This window comes from Pongo abelii, chromosome 7 (genome assembly GCF_028885655.2).
Source record: "Pongo abelii isolate AG06213 chromosome 7, NHGRI_mPonAbe1-v2.0_pri, whole genome shotgun sequence".
Classification (NCBI taxonomy): Eukaryota; Metazoa; Chordata; class Mammalia; order Primates; family Hominidae; genus Pongo; species Pongo abelii.
The window spans coordinates 30,965,851-30,989,299 of NC_071992.2; the positions used below are offsets into that span (position 1 = coordinate 30,965,851).

At 41.3% G+C, this 23,449-nt stretch overlaps 1 protein-coding gene and 1 long non-coding RNA gene across 5 annotated transcripts in view; one reads left to right on the forward strand and one right to left on the reverse strand.

Moving 5' to 3' along the window:
• Positions 1-23,449, reverse strand: part of KIF13B (kinesin family member 13B) — a 199,193-nt gene that overhangs the window by 53,991 nt on the left and 121,753 nt on the right. For all 4 annotated transcript variants that reach the window (XM_054560930.2, XM_054560929.2, NM_001132835.2 and 1 more), the window contains 12 exon segments: positions 22,861-23,010; positions 22,456-22,584; positions 16,920-17,090; positions 15,205-15,362; positions 13,450-13,582; positions 10,092-10,238; positions 9,450-9,479; positions 6,993-7,092; positions 6,332-6,458; positions 5,556-5,611; positions 3,447-3,571; positions 1,409-1,585 (listed from right to left, as the gene is read on the reverse strand). In XM_054560930.2, coding sequence (XP_054416905.2) covers positions 1,409-1,585; positions 3,447-3,571; positions 5,556-5,611; positions 6,332-6,458; positions 6,993-7,092; positions 9,450-9,479; positions 10,092-10,238; positions 13,450-13,582; positions 15,205-15,362; positions 16,920-17,090; positions 22,456-22,584; positions 22,861-23,010 — 1,503 coding nt within the window.
• Positions 5,420-23,074, forward strand: LOC129060935 (uncharacterized). Its single transcript, XR_008527842.1, has 3 exons — positions 5,420-5,524; positions 20,923-21,041; positions 22,834-23,074. It is a non-coding gene; the product is annotated as an uncharacterized LOC129060935 (long non-coding RNA).

Genomic DNA, 23,449 nt, shown 5'->3' on the forward strand with positions numbered 1-23,449 from the left:
AATTCTCTTGCCTCAGCCTCCTGAGTAGCTGAGATTGCAGGCACCCACCACCACACCCAGCTAATTTTGTAGTTTTAGTAGAGACAGGGTTTCTGAATGTTGGTCAGGCTGGTCTCAAACCCCCGACCTCAAGTAAGCCGCCTGCCTCGGCCTCCCAAAGTGTTGGGATTACAGGCATGAGCCACCACACCCGGCCTTAAATTCTTACCTAGAAGTTTTGTACTAAACCCCTTCATATGGCACATGGACCTTCATAATCCTGCTGCAACTATGCGAGAGCCACGCTCCCTGGCACAGGCAGGACCCCCAGCACATGGAGCTCCTCGCGGTCCCCGATCCTGCCCTGTCCTGCCCTGCCCTCCCCACTCTCTCTGCATGTGTATTTCCTCCTACTCATGGAACTGCATCTCCTCCTGCTATGCCTGGCCAATGCCCCTCCTCTCTAAGTCCCAGTTCAAATGCTGCCCTCCTCTCTGAAGCGCCCCCACCACCCCGACTCCCTGGGGCTGAATTCTTCCTTCTCTTACCTGCATTCTCACCACGAGTGATGAGGACCTGCACCACGTGCTCAGCTCAGGCCGAGAGCAGTTGCCTGTTACGTATCTACCTACGCAAATCCACTTGGCTCTTTAAGGACACAGACTTCTTTTTTGTTTGTTTTTTGAGATGCATCGCCCAGACTGGACTCAAACTCCTAGACTCAAGTAATCCTGCTGCCTCAGCCTCCTGAGTTGCTGGGAAAGCAGGCATGCGCCACTGCACTGGGCTCATTTCTTATTCACCTTTTTATCCCAAAGCCAAATATACAAATCAAAGACTGCAAGAGGTAAAAGGTCTGGAATGCACCCTGGCAGCATGGCGAGACCCCGTCTCCATAAGGAATACAAAAAATTAGCCGGATGTGGTGGCACGCGCCTGTGGTCCCAGCTACTGGGGAGGATGAGGTGGAAGGATCACCTGAGCCCAGGAGATGACGGCTGCAGTGAGCTATGATCACATCACTGTACTCCAGCCTGAGCAACAGAGCAAGACTCTATCTTAAAAAAAAAAAAAAAAGGCTGGAAAGAGCAGAGTAAGAGGGGAAACTCCTCATCTGACAGGGCCCAGATGAAAAGGCAACAACCAAACACTGACCTTGCCCTTGACAGGGCTGTGTGGTACTCAAAAGAATAACCATGATTTGTGAATCTGCCCTAAGAAAGACTCAGTGTAAGAATACTGTCCAGGAGCAAGTGACACATCTGGGGCTTGAAGCAAGCATGGGTACAGGACAGCAGCAGTCACCTGGAAAAGAAAAGCTCAGTGCTTCCGGGAGCCTGTTTGGACAGAAGGTTAAGAGCAAGCACTGCACGGCCCTACCCTCAGGTCGCAACTGTGGTTAGAGTTGTTTCTTCCACTGAAGACTAACCTGCCGGCCGTGAACACTGACACAGATTCTCTTGCGTAACACCAGTTGCATGTCAGCAGGGTGGCTGAGCTGGACCGTCACACGCACGATCAGGAACAATCGCTCATCCGCAGGCGTGCCCCTGCTGAGCTGAGGGCAGCCATGTACCGCAGAGTCCCAGGAGGCTTCTGCTTTCACCTGCAGAGAAAACAGAGAGGAAACAGGTTTCTCTCTTCTCCAGAAACATGAAAACTCTTTCAAGGAAACCACCTTGGCTCAGGCTGAAAGGGCACATGCCAGTCACCAGCAAAGTTCTACTATGACAGCTGCCCTGAAAAGACAATGGAGTGTGACAGTGTGGCCACAATCACCTTAGCCTGAAAAGTATAGAGCATGATGATCTTGACTGGCTTACTTTTAAAATTTGTATTAAAAAATGCTCAAATGTCAAGAAAGGTTGCAAAAATTCAGTCAAGTGATTTGTACCCCTTTCATCGCGATGCACCAACTGCTACCATTTGGCCACTTTTGCTTCTCTTTCTCACAACTCACACACACACATTATTACTTTCACTAAACCACTTTCAAGTAAGTCACATATCATATCTAGGAAATTTAACAGCAATACACTATTATTTAATATAGAATCCATATTCAAATTTTTCAATTTTCCCATCCCGGAACCACACACTGCCTTTAGTTGTCACGTTTCTCTAGTCTACTCTAATCTGCAATAGCTCCTCGGCCCTTCCTTGTCACGCTTGACTCTGCTGAACTGGAAGGGTGCTGGCCCACTATTCTATAGAACGCATAGCCGCTGTGTGTGTCGGACTGACTCCTCACTGTTAAGACTCAAGTTTCGCTTCTTAGGGACACTATTAAGTAATGATGTGTCCCCAAATATCACATATCAGCTTTCCTTCCTGAATATATTTCATAATTTTTCAAACATACTCAAAATTAGAAAATAAACTCCCGTGAGATACCCATCACTCAGATTCAACCATGAAAATCAAGATGTCACCACACTGCTTTCACCTATTCTTTTCCTTTTTAATAAATCCTGGCCGGGCGCGGTGGCTCATGTCTGTCATCCCAGCACTTTGGGAAGCCGAGGCAAGTAGATCACTTGAGGTCAGGAGTTCCAGACCAGCGTGACCAACACGGTGAAACCCCATCTCTACTAAAAATACAAAAATTAGCCAGGCGTGATGGCGTGCACCTGTACTCACAGCTACTTGGGAGGTTGAGGCAAGAGGATCACTTGAACCCAGGAGGCAGAGATTGCAGTGAGCTGAGATCGCACCATTGCACTCCAGCCTGGGCAACAGAGCAAGACTCCATCTCAATAAAAAATAAATAAATAAATAAATAAAAAAGTCCTTACAAAATGATTTCAAAGCAAATCCCAGCCAGGCGCAGTGGCTCACACCTGTAATCCCAGCACTTTGGGAGGCCAAGGCAGACGATCACTTCAGGTCAGGAGTTGAAGACCAGCTTGGCCAACATGGTGAAACTCCACCTCTACTTAAAAAAAAAAAAAATTAGCCAGGCATGGTGGCGCACACTTATAGTCCCAGCTGCTCGGGAGGCTGAGGCAGGAGAATCACTTGAACCCAGGAGGCAGAGGCTGCAGTGAGCCAAGATCCTGCCACTGTACTCCAGCCTGGGTGACAGAGCAAGACTCCATCTAAAAACAAAAACAAAACAAAAAAATCCCAAAGCAAATCCCAAACCTGGTGCCATTTTACCTCCACACACTTCCGCAGCCCCATCTCTCACTGGTTGAGGAACAGAGAGAGCCTCAAGCTCCCGACCGCTGCTGATCTGAACTGCTCACACAAGCTCAGTACAAGTTACCAGGAAAGGAAGGAAAAGGTGAATGGATGTAATACGATGTTCAAGCTCTATTCTTCTGGAATTCATGATGAAAGGTTTTCCTTTATGTATTTTGAGAAATGTAAAGCACTGGCATGATTGCCTTATTGTTTCAAAAAGCACGAGGAGAGGTGAAGGAAACCACTTTTCATCTGATCGTCCCAAGTTACGCTTTCCTTACCTCCCCATCATGCTGCTTCACAATCTGCAATTCAAAGAACTCCTCTTCTTCTTCCCCAGTCAAGGTCGCATCCCATCCACCAGCTTCTGGGTCATCAAGATTATCCTGAGAGCTGAAATCATCAGCTAAAAGCAAAGAAGTTCCATTAAATACTGAGATCATTTTCAAGGATAACCCCTACCAGCTAAATTTCAATGTGATTATTAAAGTTCTTCTGCTTCAAATTTCATTTGCTTTTTGCTCTGAAATCTTACATGACACTGAAGATGACCACTTAAAAGTTCACAGATCTTAGAGATAAGAAAAGTGCCTCAAAAAATGATCTCATCCAATCTGCTACATTTATGCCTTATTTTATAAGGAAGGCAAATGAAACCAAGATACCTGAGAGGTTACCCAAGGTCATCTCATCAGTGTCAGTGACTGGGTTATAACACAAATTCCCTACCATTTAGTGCACTGAAGGAGTCAGCAACGAGCAAGGGTGATTCCAGGCACCTGACAGCAACATTCAGCAGAAGGTTCCACTGGCTGCATGGGCTGGAAATGGAAGGACTGCACCATGGCTCCCTGGTTCCTCAGGCTCGAGCCTGGCCCTCCCCACTCCCCTTCACCTGGAGCTCGTGGGCAGACACCCAAAGTTCCTTTTCCAGGAAGAGGGCATGGGGGGACTGAGAACATGTACCAGGCTGACCAATGTCCTGATGATCCCCTCAAATACCCAGACTAACACGTCTTCCTTGAGCTTATTGTCTTTCACTTTCTTATGCACATCCCTGCCTGCACCCAAATACGAGCACCTCACCTACACAGGAAGCCTAACAGAAGAACAGGACAGAATCACCCTCAGGCGCCAAGTTCAGAACACCACAGCAGGATAAGGACTTGTGGCAAACATTAAAAAACAAACACCTTCCACCCATCAGGTGAACAGACAGTGGCTGTATTATTCGGTATTATTCTCTAACTCTATGCATTAAAAAATCTTCTATTTAAATAAGCTAAGTGGCAGGAGATCCTAAATGCCTCAGAGATTGCATTTCACTGTCAGCTAGGTGGAAGAAAACCACGGAGGACATCCACACTCATCTATTAAGGAGAGTTAATGTTAATACATAGTTCTGCAGATGTGTTAGGAATTTAACTGCTGACTTTTAACTTATTTTTAGATCCTTAATCTACCCTTCCATTTTCTATTTTCCCTCCTACAGGCAGAACTCCTACCGGCAGAATAAATGTAAAACGTATCCAGGCCCAAAATATTTTATATGGTGGTGAGTGGGAAACAGAAAAATGACAGTTCTTTTTTTTTTTTTTAACAGGTAATACAGGGATGAATGGCACAAGAACTCATAGAAAAAGTGAGATATTTATTAGATAATGCTAAGAAAACACCACAGGAAGGAAACATGCTTCATAAGTATCGCTAGTTATTCGTCCTTTCCAGAGAGAAGTCCTTCCCCAAGAATTAAAGAAGAAGCCGGGTGCAGTGGCTCACGCCTGTAATCCCAGTACTTTGGGAGGCCGAAGGAGGCGGATCACGAGGTCAGGAGATCGAGACCATCCTGGCTAACATGGTGAAACCCCGTCTCTACTAAAAATACAAAAAATTAGCCAGGCGTGGTGGCACAAGCCTGTAGTCCCAGCTACTCGGGAAGCTGAGGCAGGAGAACCGCTTGAACCAGGGAGGTGGAGGTTGCAGTGAGCCGAGATCACACCACGGCACTCCAGCCTAGGTGACAGAGCAAGACTCTGTCTCAAAAAAAATAAAATAAAATAAAATAAAAAAATTAAATTAGAAAATATTTTCAGTGCCAAAAAACACTGCTACCATCCTAACACCGGGAGAGAAGAGCATCCACATGGCACCGTGAGCTGCAGGGATGAGAGGTGAGGAGTATGGTGAAGCACGCCTATTACTGTCATAAACATGAGACTATGACACACAAATCAGTCCGTCTGCAACCAGGAGACATGGACACACGTCAAACTGGCTCTTCTAGCCTTAGGGGGACAGAATTGCCTCACGATGCACTTGGTTGGAATCTACATGTTATGCAGGCACTAAATTTTCAGAGGTAAGCCTTCAGAAAACACTTCCTAACTTACCATTTAAGTCCAGGAATATAACAGGAATGTGTGTCTCCATCCCAGGTACTGGGGTCCTAAAACATGAAGAACAAATGGCATCTGAATCAGGTTACTCTCTCAGTGGCATGCACGTAGGAACACAGCCTTAATGGCATTCAGGGCTGTTACAGGGCAAAGCGGTAATAACCCTGGCCCTGATTTTACTCTAATCTAGAAACAGAGAGGCCACAAAGCCTCCACTGTAGCTGCTGCTTCATACCCTGACATTTGAACTTAGCCTTATAAGACTCTACCTGTTTATAGTGAAGTTCTCTTGTTTAAACCTACTTTCTTATAAAATGATATACTTAAGGGCTCCCTCTGGCTAAATTTACTATTTTTAATTTCTATAAAGTAGCACAGAACATTTGCTGACAGTACAGTTTAAGCCAGCACCAAAACCAAAATCGCGTGAAGATGCAATTTTCTTATGACCAAACAGTCTTCTAAGGGAATGACCCAAGTAATTAACATATTAACTATTTTTTTAATGCTAAGTGCAGTGGTATTAAATATTGATTTAAGTTCTCAGAAATTTTAATGACTTTGGCCAATAACAACATTATTTAATAAAACAGTTTAGGCCATAGTTATTCAACTCATGAAAATAATTTAACAGTTCCTTTAATTTAAACAACATTTCCCCCCATGCTATTATGACTCTTCCATTAACCGTAGCACACGCAAAATTCAAGCCAAAAGCAAGTGGCTTGGTGAGCGTTCAGACCTCACAAGATGCACCACAGGGTTCATACCATTCTGCTGGGGCCCCTGGAATACCACTGCCAGCAGAGGGGACCATCACCGCGTTCCTCTCCTCAGTTAGGGTCAGCCGCATCTCCAGAAGCTGTGCTTCGCGGTCAGCATCATCCTCTGTTTTATCTAGAACATCGAGAATGAGGATTCAATGCCGAAACTTCACTTGCCATTTATCTTTCTGTCCTGAGTAAAGACTGGATTTGCCTATATTTCAATTATAGCTCACAAGTGCTCCCCAGTGATAAAAAAAAAAAACTAACCCACAGCTAGAGAGGTCAGGTGGGCTCCTGCAGAGAGGTCATCTTCAGTACCTGGGAGGCCTACAGAGGGACCGCACAGGAGTGACTGGTCCAGAGTCAGAGGACTCGAGCCCTTTGGATAAGAAAAGTTACCACCTTCCTTTACGTTATCTTTGAGGGACCATGTATGCTTTGTGCACCGTATTTTCTCTTTCTTTGTGGGGGGTGGGAGGAAGACCACCAAGATATGACAGCTGGGTAAAGGATATGACATAAACAAAGAGTAACACTCATCTGCTCCTGCCATCCCCATTACTGATGTGTTCATCTGGTTCTTAACTGACGTGGCTACAAAGGGAGAATAATTAATTATGCATTGATTTTCAGGGGAGAAAAATATTCTATTTGTTTTTCCTACCACGTTTGCTGACAAGCTTTTGCAATTGTTGATCCAAGTACTCCTGACGTTTTGTTAATGCATTTAGCCATTTTCTACGAAGTCTCTCTAAATCTCGATCCTGGAAGCAAGCAAGGAAAATCATATTCAATGTAATGTCAAGATAATTTATCTGAAACTGACGCTCTATCTTACCTTGCTCTACTATGCCTTGGAAAGGTAAGGTAGTATACAATAATTTCTTTATTGCTACCACCAGTTGACTGCGCCCATCAATCAAAACAGCTATTTTCAGAATTTAAAGCATTATTTTCTAGAACAGAAAGGGCATTCTCAGGTATCCAGAACCAGTTTTATTTCTAATGGCTTGGGAGTAGAGCTTTAAGCACCTGAAACGAAAATCTTCTAAAAGGTCTCTTTGCTAGATAAAACCTATAAACAGGACTCAATAATCTTCCAGTATGGCTGGGCGTGGTGGCTCACACTTGTAATCCCAGCACTTTGGGAGGCTGGGGCAGGTGGATCACTTGAGGACAGGAGTTTGAGGCCAGCCTGGCTAACACAGCGAAACCCTGTCTCTACTCAAAATATAAAAAATTGGCCAGGCGCAGTGGCTCACACCTGTAATGCCAGCACTTTGGGAGGCCAAGGCAGGCAGATCACCTGAGGTCAGGAGTTCGAGACCAGCCTCCCCAACATGGTGAAACCCCATCTCTACTAAAAATGCAAAAATTAGACAGGCATGGTGGTGGGTACCTGTAATCCAAGCTACTTTGGAGCTGAGGCAGGAGAATCGCTTGAACCCGGGAGGCAGAGGTTGCAGTGAGCCGAGACCGTGCCATTGCACTCCAGCCTGGGCAACAAGAACAAAACTCCATCCCCCTCCCCCCAAAAAATTAGCTGGACATGGTGATGTTCACCTTTAATGCCAACTACTTGGGAGGCTGAGGCAAGAGAATTACTTAAACCTGAGAGACAGAAGTTGCAATGAGCCAAGATCACTTCACTGCACTATGGTCTGGGTGGTAGAGCAAGACTCCGTCTCCAAAAAAACAAAACAAACGAACAAAAAACCACTTTCAATTTATGTACCTTAGAATAATCAGAAGAATCTTTCAACTTTTGTAACTTCTGCTTTCTATACGTCAACATAGGCTCTTAAAGACAACATGTAAATGCTTCTCTCACTTGTTTTTGTGCATTTTGTGGGGTGACAGGTAGGCGAAAGAGGGGATAGGGGTTGTCATCAACAGAATAACAACCTACCAGTCAACACCTACATGAATATCAATCTTACCTCATTTCCTTTTCTAATAAGGTTACAAGACTGGGTAGGTCAGTGGAATGCTGCAGATATAGTGTGTCTGGACTTTACTAGGGCACTTAACCAAATAGCCTATGACATTGTTGTGGACAAGATGGAGAAACGTGCGATGCATCTACTTCAGTGAAATCACAGAGGACTCAAATATCACATCCGAAGAACAGTGATTAATGTCAGCTTGAAAAAAGTCTCTATTGTTGTGCCATAGGACTCTGTATTTAACCCTATCTGATACAGTGTTTTTATCAGTGACTTATAGGAAAGCAGACATTTCTATCAAATTAGAATGATGCAAAACCAGGAAAGTGACTACACAGATGACATAATCAGGCTCCAAAGAGCCCTGACAGTCCTGAACGATGACTAACAGATGAAACTGCACAGACAGAAACAAAGTCTTGCAGGAGGTTAGGAAAAGAAAAGAAAGGAAAAAAAAAAAGATTCCAAATGCTGTATGATTCCAGGAAGTAGGGAAGAAAGATCTGGCTTAAAAAATGCAAAATTCGGCCAGGCGCGGTGGCTCACGCCTGTAATCCCAACACTTTGGGAGGCCTAGGCGGGTGGATCACAAGGTCAGGAGTTCGGGACCAGCCAGGCCAACATGGTGAAACCCCGTCTCTAGTAAAGATACAAAAAATCAGCTGGGCGTGGTGGCGTGCACCTGTAATCCCAGCTACTTTGGGAGGCTGGGGCAGGAGGGAAGTTGCAGTGAGCCAAGAATGCACTATTGCACTCCAGCCTGGGCAACAGGGTGAGACTTTGCCACAAAAAAAAAACAAAAACAAACAAAAAAATGCAAAACACCTAGTGTTGATTGAAGCTCAGAATGAGACAACTATAATAGGGGCAACGAGTGGTGACTCATGCAGGAGAGAAAATGTCCAGGGAAGAGGATCCAGAGAAACAGATCTTCAGGGAGCCTGGCTGGAGAGCTCCAGGTTTGGAAAAGGATCTCAGTCATGAATGATTTCCCACTCCTAACAAACTTTACGGCCTATGAAACAACACTCAATGTTCCCTACTCTGTTTTACTTTAAAACAACAAAAAAATCAGTATGAATTGTTTAATCCTTAAATAACAGTATAGCCAGATCCAGAAATGTGTAATTATATACTTTAATCATGCTTATTTGGATTAACAGGTGCTAAATTACCTGGTAGCTGTCCATGTCTTCCTCTTCCTCCTAAAAGAAAAAAATACATTACATAGAACTGAATTATTAATTTATCCAAGAATCAGGCTATGCTACACAATCTGACTCTTTACCCATAATTTATATTTTCCAATTGAATTAATATACTATTTCATCTCCCACCTACCCACACCCTCACTCTGGGTTTTACAGTTGTCAGGAAGTTGAAGCAGCTCATAGAAGAGTGAAGCACACTCATTTGACCTTTTCGGGATCCAGTGCAATGCTCTCCCTGCTGGGTTTATAGTCCCACTCGCCAGGGGAAATCAAACACCTGCTGACAAATAGTCTTTACAAGCCAGTAGGGGGTTTCTCCAGAGGGGTGGGGTGATGTTGAGGAGTTAATCACTAGCAGGCACTGTGGAATCTGTGGAGGCTGAGACGTTTTAACCCTCAGCTTGCCACCTACACCAGGGCAAAACCAGTAACAGAGTCCAATGCAGTGATTCCATGAGAATGCAAGACACAAAAAAAGACAGCAAAGGTAAACAAAGAGATTCACGGAAAGAATTGTTCACAGAAAGTAGTTTTCATACAGGTTCCAAAAGGCACTCTGGTCTGCTTTTGTCTTTCAAGAAGAACATAACAGGTATAGAAACTTACATGGAACGTTTCATGTGTTCTGGGGGCTCTGAGCGGTCTAACTTTGACACATCCAATGCCAACAGACAGTATACATTCTTCCATCAGTGGTAAAGTCCCAGATTCCTGCACTGACTTCACTTCAACTTGAACTCTCCGGGACTGCCCCTGGGTCACAGACAATTTAGAGTCTTAAAATCAGTTTCTTGATTTCCAAAAATTTGGTTTAGAGAGACCCCTACAGGCTGATGTTGAGAAAAATGTTTAATTCAGACACTGTCACCATACGTTATTGTTAAGCATTAAAATACAAATTTAAAAACTAATCGGGAAAAATAATTTCCCTTTTAAGTGAGCTAAAAAACAGAATAAATATATGTTTACATATTCTTTCAATAAGAAGTAACATTAAAAAATTCTAACAAAGGAAATGCAAACAGTTGGCCAATAAAAAAGTTCAACTTACTGATAATTAAATACAAATTAAATTAAAGCATGATACACCTGTATTTTCATTCCCTAAATTGGCAATTATATTTTAAAAGAGGAATTTCCAATGCCCTACATTTATGAAACAATTTCATACACTGTAAGTGGGAATTCCAATCGGTGCAAGTTTTCTGAAGGCAATTTGACTTAAAAATATAAGTTCCTTTAACCCAGCAATTCAACTTTCTAGACAGCTAAGTAAATAATCATACATATACACAAAAAATCTTAAGGACTTTTAAGAACAAAAAATTAGACACAAATTGAATGTATAATATTTTATACATTCAATAACTTTATTATTTGTTTTATACAACATAATAACTTTAAACTGTGAAACATACAATGAAACACTATACAGTTGTTAAAGTATTACTGTAGAAAAACATATGACGTTATAGTACCAGTAAATATAAATATAAAATCAGGAAATATAAAAAAAGTATCAGTAAATATATCAGTAAATATATTATGTAATTTGTATATATAATATATAAAATATAATTTACTGATATAGCAGTATATATCATTAATATAAATATAAGTATATTATATAATTATAAAAAATAATCAGCAAATATGATTGTTTAGACTGTTTATTATGTGAGACTTGGTATATATTTACAATGAAGTAATATTTTAAAAGAGAATTCACAGTATTCCCAAATTACTGACTTCAAACTTGGTTTATAAATTTTAGAAATGTAAAATAGCATTTGAAAAATGGAATTTAAATGTTCAACTGCAAGTCAATTACTCTTGCCCTCTTCCATCAGATTTTAGTTCCCAAGAGCTCTGCATGATCAGGAAAATCAGCTCAGGCAACCACTGATCCTATCAAGCTCCATTTGAGTGGTTGGGATACAGATGTTTTCTGATTTAATATCACCAAGGACTAAGCCTCAGATATTTTCTGGGAAAAGTCCTAAAGAAAATATTTTAATAGCCTAAACAGTTTTGTCATTTCAATTAGCTACCTTTTATTTGCTTAGCTTGCTTAAGCACTTTCCAAAGTGATCTATTGTGAATCTGTGCCTAAATGTGAAGGGTGAAGTGTGCACTTTAAGGGAAGATTCCTAAGGAGAGGGAAGAAAAGGAGAGAAAGGATCTGGCAATGGTTTACTGTTCCACAGAAAAATGTTTAAAAGTACACTTAAACTATTAGACAGAACTTCTTGTCACTGCTGATATTTGACCATTTATTTCTACAAAAACAGCACATTTCACATGGTTAAAGCTAATCAGTTGTCCTCTGCCACCTTCCTGTTCAAGAACAATACAACCCAATTTTCAAACATATTACACTCAAATGAGCCTAGCATTCAAGGCCCTCCGAAACCAGCTGCCACAAGCTTCTGCAACCTCTTGTCTTCCTGTTTTCCAGCTCTTTCTCCACATGACTTTCTATCCAAATGGACCTAATTTATGGCCTCTGTGTCTTTATTCTTGCCATTAAGTTGGTGCAAAAGTAATTGCCGTTTTTGCCATCATATAAGAAAAATCCTTTCAGAACTTGCATGATTTTTTCAGCATCAAGGTAAAGAGGCATATCCTTCAAAAAGCCCTTTCCTGATAAACCAACATTTCTTTGAACACTTTTAGTGAAGTGTGTCAGAAGTATGACAAATACTTAAATATCCAATTTACACCAAATCACAGAAAATTATCCAGTCTTGCCATCCAGTAGATGAATTTCTAAGGCTTCGAAGAAGATATATATATTTTTTTAACAGATGCCCAGAAAAAGATGTTCTTCACACCCTTAAGAATTCTATTTTATGTGTATAACACATGCTTTAATTTAAACTAATCTCCTTTCACTTTGCTGAAATTTATTTGCTGGGGTCAGAGAACAAGTGTTTATCATCATCCTCCTCTTAAAACATTCGGAAACTTAAACATGTAAGCAAATGTTCTCTTTCCTTTAATTTTCTCTATTTTGCTTTGAATGCTTTCTACGCTCATTTTCTAGAGCGATTCTAGTATTTTACTACTGTTTTCAAGTATGGAAACTCATAGAATATGGCAGTCTCCTAAACAATGCATTAAAGTATAGCAAAAAAAAAAAAATCCAAATCCTGTATACAAATTAAATTAAAAATTTCCCTCTCACTGTTAGTTGACAGCACAGACTCTGCGGATGCATGTGGGGTTAAGTGGCCACTGCCACTTCTCTGCTCTGTGGATTCTGGCACGCGTATCTACCCAGCTGCGTGTACTTAACACCTGGCATGTCAGGCCCTGTGCTTTAAACATGCATGTCTCTCAATCCTCATACTAATCCTATGAAGGTGGTGTTACCATCATGTCTACATAACAGGCGAAGGAGAGAGGTTATTGAACTTGCTCAGGGATAGACAGCTAGGACACTAGAGAGCCAGAATTGAGCCCAGGCATTTTACAGTCTGAATGCTTATTATTTCTGGCATGTCACATAGCTTCTCCTTGTCTTCCTAAATGTTCTAAAGCTGTTTGATATGTTTGGTTTATGTCCCACAAATAAATTCTAAGTTTTCCTTTAAAATTTATCTTTTTCTTACCTAACACTAACAGAACTGGTTTTTAAAATATTACAAATAGCAATATTTGGCTGAGAGCAGTGGCTCACACCCATAATTCCAACACTTTGGAAGGCCAAGGTGGGAGGATTGCTTGAGCCTAGGAGTTCAAGACCAGCCTGGGCAACAAAGCAAGATCCCTGTGTCTCTACTTTATTAAAAGAAAAAAAATTTAATAGCAATACTTGTGACACGAGATAGGAGAATTTTGATGTAAAAAATGGACTTGGCCAGTCGAGATTTCATTATTGCCAACATTTCTGCTAAAAAGAAGCCAATATTAAGCTTTCTGGCACCAAAGAATCTAATATAAACATTCACAATCTTGTTACCTGCTGGAGCTGGAAAATTCCTCCTGTTGGGACATCCTTTGCAGAAATCACTTCTACAGGGCAGTATTCACCATTCTCATTCTGTTCCAAGATTTGAACCCAGAATTCCAATTTCCTGGTCACTTCACTCCATCTACGAAATAGGCGAAGTTCTTGGAAAATCATACATTTCTATTTCATTACAGGCAGCTTAGGGTCCTACACACATAAGAATTAACAATGAAAATGACCTCCAAACAGAGTAATTCAGAATGATCTGTAGTTCAGTAAGTACCATGCATGTACATACCGGCAAGAATAATGGAAAGCAAAGTTAAACTCACAGTATCAGAACTAGAAATGGCTCCTTTGTTCAAAAAGATGTAATGACAAATCTATTTCAAAGTCGTTACTCAAAAATTGGAAATTCTAATCAGATGTACTGAAGCAGCAAGTACACAGCCATAAAAAATACAACAAAATCATATCCCTTGCAGCAACTTGGATACAGCTCGAGGCTATTATCCTAAGCAAATTAATGCAGAAATAGAAAAGCAAAAACCCCATGTTCTTGCTTATAAGTGGGAGCTAAACACTGGGTATTCACAGACAAAAAGATGGCAACAACAGACATTGGAGACTCCCAGGAGTTGGGGAGCAGGGAAGTGAGCAAGGGTTGAAAAACTACCTACTGGGTACTATGCTCACTACCTCAGTGACAGGATCAATCATACCCCAAAGGTCAGCATCACACAATATAACCAAGTAAACAACCTGCACATGTACCCCCGAATCTAAAATAATTTGAAACTATTTAAAAAAAAAAGAAAAAAAAAAGCAAATACAGGGGTCGTCTTTTTGTAGACAAAGGTAGTGCCATATGCTTCAGTGATGTGCCAAGTATTTTTCTCAGGTCAGTAAGAGAATCAAGAAAAAAATCTCAAATGTCACTTTCTAATTTAGTATTTGCTAAACTATCTAAATGCAAAAAAGAAAATCTGTTTTCATCTATAATTAGATGAAAAGCACAAACATATTCAATTTCAGTCAATCCCTTTTAATGCTTCCTTTTAAGTCCACAAAGAAGCCTACCTCTTTCCAACACTGATGCCACTCAGAGCTATGAGCTAAAGACAACACTAGAGTGAATCTTGATCCATCCTCTCTACAGCTGATTAATTAAAAGTAATTCATAACGTTAAGTCACTATTCTCCAAAATTCATTTCACTGTTTCTTCTTAACCAGCTGCAAATTGAACTTTCTTCCATCATTCTCTGCAGTCCACTTCCCTAAGGAAGTTTAATTGTGTGATTAATACCCTGGAGACACTGCCACCCCTTCAGGGAACACTGGTCATCCTCAGAAAATAGTAACCTCTATAAATGGCAGTACTAATCTCTAGCAATTTTTAAAAATTATAAATGGAATCTAGCCAGGCACGGTGGCTCACGCCTGTAATCTCGGCACTTTGGGAGGGTGAGGTGGGTGGATCACTTGAGGTCAGGAGTTCAAGACCAGCCTGGCCAATATGGTGAAACCCCGTCTTTACCAAAAATACAAAAATTAGCCAGGCGTGGTGTGCATGCCTATAATCCCAGCTACTCGGGAGGCTGGGGCAAGAGAATTGCTTACTCCCAGGAGGCAGAGGCTGCAGTGAGCCAAGATCGTGCCACTGCACTCCAGCCTGGGTGACAGAGTGAATGAGACTGTCTCAAAAAAAAAAAAAAAAAAATTACATATATATAAATGGAATCAGATGAACATCTAATATTCACCTGTCCCGAAGACTACGTGTCTTTGCTTGGATGATTCCCAAATCCCACAGGGCGGGGTTTTTCCGGGGATCGTTTATTTTATGTCCATATACTTCAATTGCCAATGCTCCTTCGGAAAGATGCTCGATAAAGTCTTCAGTGATGTTAACAGAAAACTCCTAAAACACAATAGCTAATTACAGAAGAGCAAACTCTTTCTGGTAATCTTATGATTGTTTATACCAGGCATCACATACTTAATTATACCAGGGGAAAAAAATAGAAAACGGAATGTTTTAGTTATACAGAAATATCATCTAAAACCCATAATGAATGCTCAGATGGCAAAAGGTTCTTGACTTTAAACATAACTATAAATCTGAATTTTTTTTTAACTTTTCAGATCGAAAGTCTAGTATGTAAGACCACCATTGCATTCTATTTTGTTAGCAATATTTTGGGAGCTATTTTTAAAAGCATAATTGTATAAAGTGTTACAACACTGATCTATAATGTGTTGATATAAAAGTTATATGCAATAAGGTAGTGTGTTGCAAAAACATTTTTTCCCACTTTTTAGAAAGTTAACTATCTCTATTAGGAGAATAAGGAAATAAAATCATTAGGACCAAAAAAAGACCTAATTTGTGAAAATTCTGCCAGCCTGTCCATCTTTATAAGATAGCATATTGCAATTAGGATTTAGCTCTAAAACAGTTTATTAAAGAAATCACAGAATCTCCTATCTCTGTTGTTGTCTCCCTCTCTCTATCTTTAATGTAGTGAAGTATTTTGGTTTTAAACGGATTAGAAAGAGGCCTCTCTCTTGAAAGAGATGAAATGGATCAAGTGTGGTGCAGGAGCAAGAAAGACTTGGGGACCCAGTAGTCCACATTTTGCTGGTCACCAGCCATGGACAAACCAGTGAAGAACTACTTTGGGCAAAATGACCTCTCTAATTTGTTTGTGTTTTCAGCTGGGAAAAAACAAACAAAAAACGCACTGTTGGCTGGGTGTGGTGGCTCATGCCTGTAATCCCAGCACTTTGGGAGGCTGAGGTGGGCCAATCATTTGAGGTCAGGAGTTTGAAACCAGCTTGGCCAACATGGTGAAACCTTGTCTCTACTAAAAATACAAAAAAGTTAGCCGGGCATGGTGGCAAGCACCTGTAATCCCAGCTACTTGGGAGGCTGAGGCAGGAGAATCGCTTGAACCCAGGAGGCAGGGGTTGCAGTGAGCCAAGATCGTGCCACTGCACTCCAGCCTGGGTGACAGAGACTCTGTCTCAAAACAAAACAAAACAAACACAAAAAAATGCACTATCAACAAAGATAACTACGGTGAGGATCCAAATGAAGGAATAACAAAGAGCTTCACAGAGCATTCGATGCTCAATAAAGTTAGTTCTTCTCTGTTACCTATGTTCACTTTCTCTAAAACACAAGTTTCTTAACTGTTTTAGATAATTTCTTCAGTGACCTAATACAGGACATAGATTTTCTTTGGAGAAGAATATACATATATACATACATATGTGTTTTGTTTCTCATGCAAAAGTTACCTTTGGGTTGTGGAGGAGTATAGATGCATTGACACTTTTTACTCAATCCCCACACTCTACAGAAACTGCTCCAAGACATATAATGGCACATTTAGTCAAAGAAACAAGGTTCATTTTCTGTTTTGTTTTTACATGAGTAATCTAAATGCTGACCTACTCTGGAAAACAAACTCACATTGCAATGATCAAAGACAACCATGCAGTGCGGCTCCTTGCTGACGGAAGAGGAGGAGGTGTCCACTTCAGGAGCGACAATCACCGGCTCCTGCTGATCCCAGAAGCTGTATTTGCAGAACACAAAGTGGGACAGATGCTGTGGCAACCCAGTAGCTTGGAGGATTTTAACCTGAAGGAAGAAGAAGGCTCTGTGTTTTGAAATCTGAGGGTTCCAACAAGCACTCAGAGTTGCAGGCTCTGTCACTAACTTAGGTGCTTATGATGTTTATGTTGGCCAAATCCCATTCACCCTGATACTGGACTTCTGCATCTGGGAAATAGTGGTAGCAATTACTATATTTAGTGAGAGGCTGGACACAGGGTTACAAGGACCTTGACTACAGAGGTGGACGTTGTAAAGTCTAAGAACATTTAAATGTTAGTTTCTCAGAATATAAGAATCATCATCTTCGTTAATTCAGATGAAGAAAGATCTCAAACATCAGCACTCTTCAATGATATGAACTTGGCTAACCATGGAAATGCCATAGAACAGAACAAGATTGTCAGGCACAGTGAATGAAGAACAAAATCGGTATATGTGCCAAGAAACAACAAATATCAAGGAAAGAGCAAAACATGGATTTGATATTTTAAAGTTTAAAGAGGAACAAGGTTCTCAACTGAAAATGTTACACAATACTATACAACATTGTTTGGGAGAACTTAAAAGCACCAGAAATGTATAATTTAAAGATGTGGGGGGAGAAGGAAGGGAAGTGAAGATGGTGAATGTTGACCATTTTCTGCAGCATTTACGGAAAGCCTTCTCTATGCAGATTTGGGGGGAAGGCGTATCAAAGGAAGCGTGCTCCGGACCAGGAGGGCAGGGTGCGGTCGTAACAAAGTGCAACTGGAGATACATGTCTAATCAGACCCAAAGGCCCCAGAAGAAATGCCCATAACAGTTTCTAAGCAGCCAAATATTCTTAATATTTCTTTTGGTGGGCAGCATTAGACTGATTTTTGAGACAGGGTCTTGCTGTGTTGCCCAGGCTGGAGTGAGTGGCACAATCATGGCTAACTGCAGCCTCAATTTTAAGGGTTCAGGTGATCCTCCAGCCTCAGCCTCCCAAGGAGCTAGGACTACAGGTGTGTGTCACCATGCCCAGCTAATTTTTTTGATTTTTAGTAGAGGTACTAATTTTAGTAGAGGTACTAATTTTAGTACAAAAATTAGCCCGATGTGGTGGCACATGCCTGTAGTCCCAGCTACTCCCGGAGGCTCAGACACGAGAATCGCTTCAACCCAGGAGATGGAGGTTGCAGTGAGCAGGGATCACACCACTGCCCTCTAGTCTGGGTGACAGAGACTCTGTCTCAAAAAACAAACAAGGAAACAAACAAGCAAAAACACATTTCAAGAAGTATTGATGACACACAAAATTACACAAACCAGATAATTTTATTTTCTTCCATACTAGACATATAATGGTGAGCAACAAACAGGAACCCATTATAATTCATCTTTTCTGTGATATCAACAGGAGTTTGAAACACCTAGATAGCTACTTCCTGACAGGCTATGAAAGACAGATTGGCTGAGATATTTTATTCCTCCAAACCAAACTGAGCAAACAATACTCCACAATTAATTTTTCCACAAAGTTTTTAAAAACCATCATTTTCTCATTAAGTGTTTTTAAATATTTATATTATTTAAGACGTGGCAATATGGCATTTGGGAAGATTACAAGATATTGGAGTTACATAAAATAAATAGAATAAATATCTCGGCCGGGCGTGGTGGCTCACTCCTGTAATCCCAGCACTTTGGGAGGCCGAGGTGGGCAGATCACCTGAGGTCGGGAGTTCAAGACCAGCCCGACCAACATGGAGAAACCCCGTCTCTACTAAACACACAAAAAATTAGCCAGACGTGGTAGCACGTGCCTGTAATCCCAGCTACTCAGGAGACTGAGACAGGAGAATCACTTGAATCCGGGAGGAGGCGGAGGTTGCAGTGAGTTGAGATCATGCCATTGCACTCTAGCCCGGGCAACAAGAGCAAAACTCCGTCTCAAAAATAAATAAATTAATTAACTAATTAATTAAAATAAATAAATCTCACCCACTTATCAGCTTGTGTGCTGGCTCCAATTACTTAAATTCTTAGTTTTCTTAGGCTTCGTTTTCTCCTAGGTGAAATAGGAATATCAGTAGCTACCTTACTCTACAGGGGTGAGACTTACCACACCAATGAAATGAAATGAAAGAGACCTGTAACAAGTATTTTTTTTTTTTTTTTTTTTTTTGAGATGGAGTCTCACTCTGTTGCCCAAGCTGGAGTGCAGTGGTACGATCTTGGCTCACTGCAAGCTCCACCTCCCAAGTTCACGCCATTCTCCTGCCTCAGCCTCCCGAGTAGCTGGGACTAAAGGCGCCCACCACCACGCCCGGCTAATTTTTTTGTATTTTTAGTAGAGACAGGGTTTCACCATGTTAGCCAGGGTGGTCTCGATCTCCTGACCTTGTGATCCGCCCGCCTCAGCCTCCCAAAGTGCTGGGATTACAGACATGAGCCACCGCACCTGGCCCTGTGACAGGTATTGAGTAGATACATGTTCAATACATACTTCTTAGTGACTAAATTCCATCTGAAAACCTTTTTTTACCATTCAAAATTAATCACAATTTTAATGTTAAAATAGACAAGAAACAAGATTTAATATGCTGAACTCTCGTCTACAGGCAACCTCTCAGGAATGCAACTGCCAGGAATGAAGACTGTCAGCCATAAGAAATGAACACAGGCTGTTTGGGTTTTGTGGGGTTTTCAAAAAAGTTTTTGCACACAAAAACTAAAATCACCACAAGGTGTCAGAATATCACAGACTTCAACTTGCAGCTGTTCAAGACAGAGGAGCCCAGGAATGTCTGCAGGCACTGATGCTGCGCCCAGGTTTTAAATATACAAACTTTACTTCATATCAGTGAAAATATGAAGATGTTAATATGTATATATAGCCTTGTTACAAAAAAACAAATCCAGACTTCTTTGGGGGCTAATTATACTCATCACCGATGATATCTTAACTCTCTCCAGGCTGGTTTCTTTTGTTTTTCTACCAGTGTTCTATTTATTGTCATATAGCTTATTTGTCCTTGTCCTTTTTACATAAAAGGCCATTACATGCCAGTATATGGTCTCTAAAAACCACTTCCCACTGAAAGGAAGCAGGTTCCTTGGAGAAATGGCTGATTCCAGGTCTGGGACAGGAAATACACAAGATGAGATTGGAATATTCATCACACCGGAAAACAAAAAAGCTACCCCAGTCCAGGAAGGTTAGAGTTATGACAACAGGACTCAAGGGCCAACTGAAGTGGCTCCCACTGGCCAAAGATGGGAACATTTGTGTTTAAATACAAGTAGTGAATGCAACAGATAGACACACACCAAATACGGTTAAGTCCAAGAGTTCATAATCATGCTGTTAAGACTAAGGACAAAAAAACTAACTTGTCACATTTTGGAAAACCAATTCATTATTTTAAAAATTAGTCCAGATATGGTGGCTCACACCTGTAATCCTAGCACTTCGAGAGGTTGAGGCAGGTGGATCACTTGAGGCCAGGAGTTCAAGACCAGCCTGGCCAAGATAGCGAAACCCTGTCTCTACTAAAAATACAAAAATTAGCTGGGCATGGTGGCACAGCTACCTAGAAGGCTGAGGCGGGACAATCGCTTGAACCCAGGAGGTGGAGGTTGCAGTGAGCTGACATCACACCACTGTACTCCAGCCTGGGTGACAGAGCGAGACTCTGTCTCAAAAATAAAATAAATAAATAAAAATTGTAAATAAAGGGAGAGATGGAGCATTTATCCTTCCTTTTCTATACAAACTATCTCTGTAGAGCAAAACAGTTGGTAATAGGAAGATTTTCTCTGGAGAAAAATGAAATGACAATAGAATTATAGCACCATTCTTTTGTAACTCCTAACAAAATGATGCATCTAGGTTAAGAATCATCAGTGGCTGATCATCCCTCAAAGACAAACAACTAGACAAGATGTGGCTCCTGATAGAAGAACGCAGGCCACCACTTACGAAACACCTTGGCTGCCTCCCTCCCCCAGGTAACACCTGTATACCTAACTACCAATTTTCAGCAAATGCATCTTAACACGCTAAGTAACACCAATCAGCAGAACCCAGATTATGGGAAACTGCAGGTCAACAACCCAGTTTCTACAATAAATGAATTGCAGGTGTGGTAAGAGAGGCAAAGAGAAAGCGAGCGAGTCAGAGAGCAGGAGCATACCGGGGCCTAAAGACTGAAACAGACCAAGAGACACACCAACCGAGATAATTAAGGAAACTGACGATTTTATGATATTAAGAAATTATTAATTTTTGACAGATTACTAATTTTGACAATTATGGTTATATTGGTTTAAGGACTCATCTTTTGGAGACACACACTGAACTATTTACAGATAAGATATGATGCTGGGGTGCACCTGGGGTGCTAAGGGAGGGGGGCAGCACAGAAGTAGCTGAGTGTATGAATGAAACAAGGTTGACCACAGGTGGTAATTGTGGAGCAAAGGTGAATGGAGATTGGTAACGCATTTCTCACTACTTTTATGTATGTTTGAGATCTTCCATTAAAAAACATGGTATTTTAACCTCATTTTAGGAAGCCCATATAACTCAGAATGTACTACTTTTCACTAATAAGGATAAATTTCCCAAGTGAGAAGTGCCCTTGTATGTTATTTTACTTTAATAGCAGAAGGTGATATTTGCGAGTTGCATTTACTAGTCCATCACCTTTAAAATGGGCCATTGTGGGGTCAGCAACCCTATGTCTCCATCTCTGATCATCACATGACTCAAAGGAGCTGCTCTGAAATCAAGTACAATACAATAAAAATGAACCCTTCTGTGAATTAAGATTCCTCCCCCTCCCTAGTGAAGTAACGGAAACACCAGAAGCCCTCTCAATATACGCGAAGTCTTACAGAAAGCAGCCCGACTCCAACAGCTCCAACTTCCCGCTACCTTGTGGCTGACACGTAACTTACTTCCTTCAACATCAGCTTCAATTCTAGACATGTTTACTGGGAAAGAGGACTGGTTCTAGGATGAGCTATGAATTAAGAGTCAGCTTTAGGCTTTCTTCGCTTCACCTCACCTCCTTCTCACTTGTACATTGCACCTACGCCCCTCGCTGACTTCCTGTCCCCCAGCACCTTCTTTTTATAAGAACTGGTTCCTGCAGGGATTCTCAGCCACCAGCAGGTCTGGCTCACTAGCGGGTGTTTGGAAATGGAGGAGGCGATTTTGCATTATCATGAGTGGGGGAGGCTCTGCTCTACTTCCAAAATTAGAAAAGGAACATAATACTTACCATCTAAAGACCTGCAGTTCTCAAAATCAGCTATTAGGTTGGTGCAAAAGTAATTGTGATTTTTGCCATTAAAAGTAATGGCAAAAACTGCAATGACTTTTGTATCAACGTAATACTAGGATGAAGCTGGGACTTACCATGCACACCAGTTTGTTCTCCTGGGTCTCCTTCTCAAAGGAGACCTCCGCCACCTCATCGCCTCCTGCGATCCTTTCCCCAACATCACCACTGATTCGCATCACCTCCACATGCAGCCGACCTGCCACCTGCAGCAATGAGGGAAGGCAGAAACATTTCTCCAGATTTGGTTCGTGCTCCCTTGAGATGACCTCTCTTCTCTTTTACAGTCAAGTTGTCAGGTTAATGGTGTATGGGAATTTAGAGGCCTAGTCTCTGACAGTTACTCTGCCCTCAGAGTCCTTGGAAACACAAGGTATTAATAAGATACGTTACTGACAAAAAATAGCAACAATATCCCATCACCACCCTCTTGTTCCTTAAACTATTCTCTACAGGAAACAAGGCATGAAGAGAAAACCAACCTCTCCTTTCTGGTTGATGATGGGAACAGCATATTGTAACTTCACATCATAGAAAAGGGACTCGAGGAAGACATTGGCCACCCCAATGAGACTGTGATTTTCCTGCTCATCATAGAATGGATCAGCACGTTTGAAGTACGATCGTATTACCTGTAAAGAGATTGAGAACATACAACTTCAGAAAAATCATTTACAATAAATGCATTCAACCTACTGCTTTTTGATGCACTCTAGGTCATTAAACTTAACTTTCATCATCCTGACTCTTGTATTTCTTAGAGTAAAACATTCTAAAGTTTTCGCTAAAGCAAAGCACTGTATTACTCCCACACACACTCTTCCTCATTCCCATTCACAATGGAGGTCAGCATTCTCCACCCATGACAGAGCAATCCCAGTAACAGGTCATTACTTTTATCAGCTATTCTCCTTTACATGGAAATCTTGCCACAAAATAAACAACATATGTTGACCAGAAAAAGAAGTAGAGTGTGCTAAACGACACCTTTCTTTTGGGGAAGACAGTAATTCTTATCTGCTCTGCTTGTTCCTAGCAAGTCATCAGATACAACTGCTGCTAATAAAAGGT